At 32.1% G+C, this 6,034-nt stretch overlaps 1 protein-coding gene across 1 annotated transcript; it reads right to left on the bottom strand.

Moving 5' to 3' along the window:
- Window positions 1–359: 359 nt before the first annotated feature.
- LOC149250335 (uncharacterized) lies at window positions 360–2,440 on the bottom strand. Its single transcript, XM_089456431.1, has one exon. The coding sequence runs from the start codon at window positions 1,993–1,995 to the stop codon at window positions 976–978; it is 1,020 nt and encodes a 339-aa protein (XP_089312557.1). The 5' UTR covers window positions 1,996–2,440; the 3' UTR covers window positions 360–975.
- Between the last annotated feature and the right edge of the window lie 3,594 nt (window positions 2,441–6,034).

Consider the following 6,034-nt stretch of genomic DNA (forward strand, 5'->3'; position numbering starts at 1 on the left):
TGTAGAATCTACGCCTATTTACATGTATAAATAATGATGATGTTGAATGAAATGGCAAGCTCTCTTGGAGAGTCTTCAACCTCTCCTCGGTCAGTTTAAACCAAAAAAAATCCATATATACACAAAAATCTTGCAAGTTCAGAAAACAAATTTTTGCAATCATTCAATTTGAACTCTTATGTTAGATTTATAGAAGATGAAAGATTAATTATAAATGCCACTGAAATGGTGTACCGGTGTGCACTGTGAACCCATAATATAAGTGCAGCCAAGAGAAATATAGGCATGGGGAAGGAATCCAGCAATAATCAATATCCAGTTCATTAGTGTAATGAAACTATGTTGTTAACAACTTACAGGAATGAATACAGTTGAAAGCTCACTGGTAACAGAGAAGAGCATCCGACCATAGACCAAGAATCGAACCTCAAAGGCCCAAAACTAAAATAGCCAAAATGAAACTGAAATTAACAGGACAGGATTGAAATTTGTCTCTACAAAATTATGTAGGAAGAGTATTAAGTCACAATTATAAACAGTAGAGCTTTTAAAAAATACCCTTTCACCCTTTTAAATCCTTTTTGGAAATTCAAGTCGCTTTTTGTCCGGATAGAAATAGCTATCCACACCCATATATGCTTTAAGAAGATCTAGTGCATGAAGCTCAACGTCATCGTGCCATTTTATAAATTTTCTTCAAATTATTAATATGCTTAAATAATTTCTATCTCAGAAATTTCTTTGACTGTGTTCATACAATATAGCCTCTATGATTGCAAGGCTATCAACAATTTTTTCTCTGTATGTAGCTATTAGCAATATTTGGTCAACTATATAGGGATCCAAGCAAAAAACAGAGAAAATGACTATAAGAGTTAGTTACTCACTTATCAACATTGGTCAGTTAATCAATTATTAGAGTAGGTTCAGCCTTCCCGTTCAATCATCTGCAACATTTGCAAACATCTGCACTGTCTACTCATAATTGTGGCCCAAATTTTCTTGAGGCTTGGTAGAGATCCGTTTAAGAAATTCGTAAGTTGTACTCATGGTGGTGGCTGACATTGACATAGCAGCCCATCTGGGTCCTAAGCCTCTGTAACAAGCACCCCATCCACCTTCCTTCACCAGATTTCTGACGGTCTGTGTAATAGTGGGTTTTATATTTTCTGCTCCTTCAAGGACTTGCAACCTCGTTTTGATAGTATCGAGCGGAGTTGTCACAAGAGCAACAACACCCCCTGCCATTGCAGCACTAAATCCTTGAACTGTAACCACCATTTTCGTGCCAGGGGTAGTGAATTCTCTGTTATGCTCCTCCCTTTTTCTGCGATAGCCAAGGCTACCCCATACCATTCTCTGTATAATGCAGTATGAAGTCCACCAGAGTGCATTTGAAGGGGCATAGGTGAGAATTGATATCCCAGATCCTCTGTACAATCCTCTGAACCCCTCTGTCTTAACTATGCTCGTAAAGGCATCTATGCCACCTCTATAGTTAGTTGAAATCTGAGACAAGCCCTGGGTACCCTGTACCATTAGCTTCTGGCTAATCACATCTACAGGAGTCCAAACCAACTGTGCTGCCACAGCAGCACTCAGCCCAGCAGCAGCATTAGTAACTGCTGCAGCTGCAGGATCAGAAAAACCCAATTGAATCGTAGTAGTTCCTACAACGCTCTTGGTGATTTCTAGGGCACCCGTATAAAGGGCTCTAGCAGGTATAGTGCCCATCAATGAGGCACCAAAACCACGGTAAAGACCACAAAAACCCTCGCGCCGAAGTATATTCGCTCCCACACTCCAACAAGAAACCTGCGTTTGGGAAACCTGCTGTCTAGTTTTAAGAACTAAAATAGGGTATAAGGTTGCAGACACCCCTGAGAAAAGCGCCGCTCCCAGAAAGAAAAACTTGGACTTGTCAAGCATGTGCCAATCAATATCTTCAGGCAGGTGAACATCCGGCCCAGATTCCTGAGAATTTCCCAAACCCATCACTGCCTCCCTGAATCACTTACCCAAACTGTAAGAGCTCTGTCCTATATGTACTTTGGACTCTCTGTAAAAAGAAATGTACATTGATATGACCGGAGACTACAGTGGGTATTCTCAAAGCTGTACAAAACTCTGTAATAATTTCTATATAAATGCACATAACCGTCACAAAACAATCACAGAATTTAAGGACTGGCCTACTGAACATTTATCAAACAGTACACCATACCAAACTTTTCCCCTCCAACTTTCAGAAAGAGGATGGATGATGGATGTTGCTGTCCTACATTCCTAATTGCTCAGGACAGTTACTTCATTCCCTGCATGAAAATAAAACTCCCATAGGTACCCACACCAGCGGATGACATATTTCTCGATGCCTAATTCCGCTCTCAGGCACCAAAATCTGTGGGACGTCGATCAAAACAAACCGCCTTTTACCCGAAACAACGTCCTCCGAAACCTGTATTCAAAGCCTGAAATCCAAATCTAAATGTTATTTGTTTGCGTACGCTCGGTTGATGCTGACATCATTTTTGTCTTTTTGTGTGTTAAAAGTCCATACCATATTTTGACCTTTGCTCAATGGGCCAAATCAAATGTTCCCCGTACACAACAAACACTTCTACTTCTACTGCAAGGGAAAATCCTATTTCCATCACTATAGGATCATTAATGCGCTCTTACATGTGCGGGAGATAGACGTTTATAACTAGATAATAAAAATAAAAACGGCGCGTTACCCCTGCGCGTGTTATAAAAGTCTATCTCCCGCGCATGTAAGAGCGCATTAATGATCCTATAATGGTGGAAATAGGATTTTCCGGGTTAACCAGCCTGCCATATTTTGACCTTTGCTTAATGAGCCAAATCAAATGTTCCCGGTACACAATAAACTCTTCTACTTGTGGCAAGGGCTAACCAGTGTGCCATAGGACATTAAATGCCCGGATACATGCATGCTCTATAACAAAAGGAGTTGTTTATAATGCGATTTTTTGGATCCAGCGGAAGAAATTGAAGAAATTGAGGTTAAATACCCTTATTTTTAATTTATGTAGTCACTTTCCTTATTTTTAATTTATGTAACCACCACGCCTACACACTACCCTTATTTTTAATTTATGTAGTCACTTTCCTTATTTTTAATTTATGTAACCACCACGCGTGTTATATTTTGTTATAGAGCATGCATGTACCCGGGCATTTAATGCCCTATGGCAAGCTGGTTAGCCCTTCAACCCACGTGATGTGTAGAGTGTTTTTTCTACAATGTAGATAGTAAAATTTAACTATTTTATATTTTTATATTTATTTTTGAAATTGAGAATATGATTTTTCATTGATTTTTAATTATTTAAAATGTATTTTTATTTTTAAATATATAAATTGTTTTAAACATTTAAAATTTTTCTGGTTTAGAGATTTACTCATCTTTTATTAGTTGCCATATCGTTCTTTTGTTATATGCACTCACTATTAGTTGCCACATCCTTGTTGTGTTGTTATTTTAGTGGAGTGTAAAATTGTTAAGATAAAATTTTTTCTTTATTATATTTTAAAACAAAAATCATTTAAAATTTAGTGAGAATTTTAATTTTTTTTTGTTTAAAATCTAATTAGAATTTTAAAAAGGTTGAAATTGTATAATTTAGATATTTTAAAAGTTTTTAAGAAGTTGAATTTATTTATAGATTTAAATTTTATTTATTTTAAATTTAAATTAGAAAATATTTATATTAAAAAAGTTGTAATTAAAGTAAATAGAAAATCTATTTATATTTCCATTGTATCACTCTAAAACATATCAAGACTTCTTTCTCACTAGTTCTTAAACCTATTTTATTAAAAACATTTAAATAATTGATATAATATTTTATTAAAAACCTTTAAATAATTGATATAAAACATTGTATAAGGCCAATTAAAAATGCAAAGAGCTTTAAAGCTCTCTTTTGTTTTAAGGTAGAAACTAAAAAAAAAGTATACCTTAATGTAGGGAGGATGAAGAACCATATGTCCATGGTACTAATAAAAACTTTTTGAGTGCTTGTTTGCCCTGCACATTCTTTTCCAACTTATTCATATGACACTTACATTAAAATGCCCCTATCCACTTCAATATTTGGATGAAGAAGACTTCCAAATGGAGAATCCTTTATATGCTAATGGAAAGAAGGATTTGATATTTACAAGCTTCTTTTTGTGCAGAATTAGAGTGCTATATTTAATTTGCAATTTCTTGAAGTCCATATTATGGAGTTTACCTGGATAACGGTAAAAAACTAACCAGATAATTGTTGGGGTGCCATGTTCCAAAATTAACGTAGGTTACAAGTGGAGCAAATCGCAATGGGAGAGAGAGACTTGGAGAACTACAAGGACAGAATTAACTTCGGTAATCTCATGGGATAATTCTGATTACATCATTTGCAATGAGTTGATAATGATCAATGTGAACCATACTATCGCATGGATGCAACATGTGATGTGAGAGGAGCATTCAATAACGAAAGTGGAGAGGAGAGTGATCATGAGACTATTGAAAGTGGAGAGGAGAGTGACCATGAGACTATTGAGATGAATTTTATTTTCCACAATTTGTTGGGTGCAGGTGATGTGAGGGTTTGTGATGTGAGAGGAGCATCCAATAACAAGAGTGGAGAGGAGAGTGATCATGAGATTATTGAGATGAAATTAACATATTTTTCACAATTTGTTGGGTATGATGGGAGGGTTTATGCTTTTTATTAATGGTATGATATTTGGTTTAAGAGTGTGTAAGAATTGGTTGATCATGTTTCACGTGATTTATTAATACATATATTTTTCACTTATATTTAGTGCTAGATTAACTTATAAGTTAATCAAAGAGTTGTTAATTTATTTTACGTGGAATTATTTAATTTAACAATTTTTATTTAACATGGGCTTTATTCTTTTCAAAATGACAACAAAAAGCCTTTGTGATAGAACATATTTTTTATTATATTTAAATTATGATTTGAGAATATCCATTACTATCAATGAAAAAAGATTGACAAAGTAGCCTATATTGTTTGTTATCATCATTACACTACAATTACCTAAATTTCTTTTATTTCAATAATAAAAATCACAATAAATGTAATTAACTACCATCAAAATTTTACAAGTTTAAATTTAGTAAGATTCATAATTTATTAAAATATTTTTATTATTTTTAAATAAAATAAAATTTAATTAGAATTTAATATATCACAAATTTAATCAATATTTATATAAAAATTTATTATTAAATATATATTAATACATTAAAAATAAAACTAATTTAAATAATAAAAATTCACAATAAATGTAATTAACTACCATCAAAATTTTATAAGTTTAAATTGAGTAAGATTCATAACTTATTAATATATTTTTATTATTTTTAAATAAAACAAAATTTAATTAGAATTTAATACGTCACCAATTTAATCAAAATCTATATAAATAATTATTATTAAATCTATATTAATTATTTAGTTATATAATTAAAGTTTTCACAAATATATAATTATTTTTTAAGTTGAATTGAATGGAATATAATATATTCATAATTTTATAAATAAACATTATTAATGGTGGAATTGAATTGACTTAGATATATTTATTAATAGGGATTATTAATTTATTACTTTTAAAGTATGATTTAATATTGTTTATTTTTTAATTTAAAAAAATATATTAAGGATGCAAGATCCAAAGGTGTTTAAGATCCAATGGTGTCTGGATTCAGTGTTTACTCTTTTATAGAGTAACAATAAGCTATTCTAAATGAAATGTTTTGTTTTGTTTTTTTTTTTTTTTAAATAATGATGATTGAATTAATCTATATTAAAAGATAATAAGCACTAATAAACATTTTTAATATTAATTTTATAGATAAATTATTAATTGGTATTTATTTAAAAAAATTGCAATCTAAATCATTCTAGATCTATCTTAACTCTAGATCTAACGAGTGTAATGAGTGTCAAGAGGGATCAAATCTCTTCTCAATCTAAAAGAAGTTTGC

Source organism: Pinus tabuliformis, chromosome 7, assembly GCF_031772625.1.
Source record: "Pinus tabuliformis cultivar Carrire ecotype Pingquan chromosome 7, CPIR1, whole genome shotgun sequence".
NCBI lineage: Eukaryota > Viridiplantae > Streptophyta > Pinopsida > Pinales > Pinaceae > Pinus > Pinus tabuliformis.

Excerpts from the sequence above, each read along its gene's own strand:
- LOC149250335 (XM_089456431.1), bottom strand. The coding sequence starts at position 1,995 with ATGGGTTTGGGAAATTCTCAGGAATCTGGGCCGGATGTTCACCTGCCT.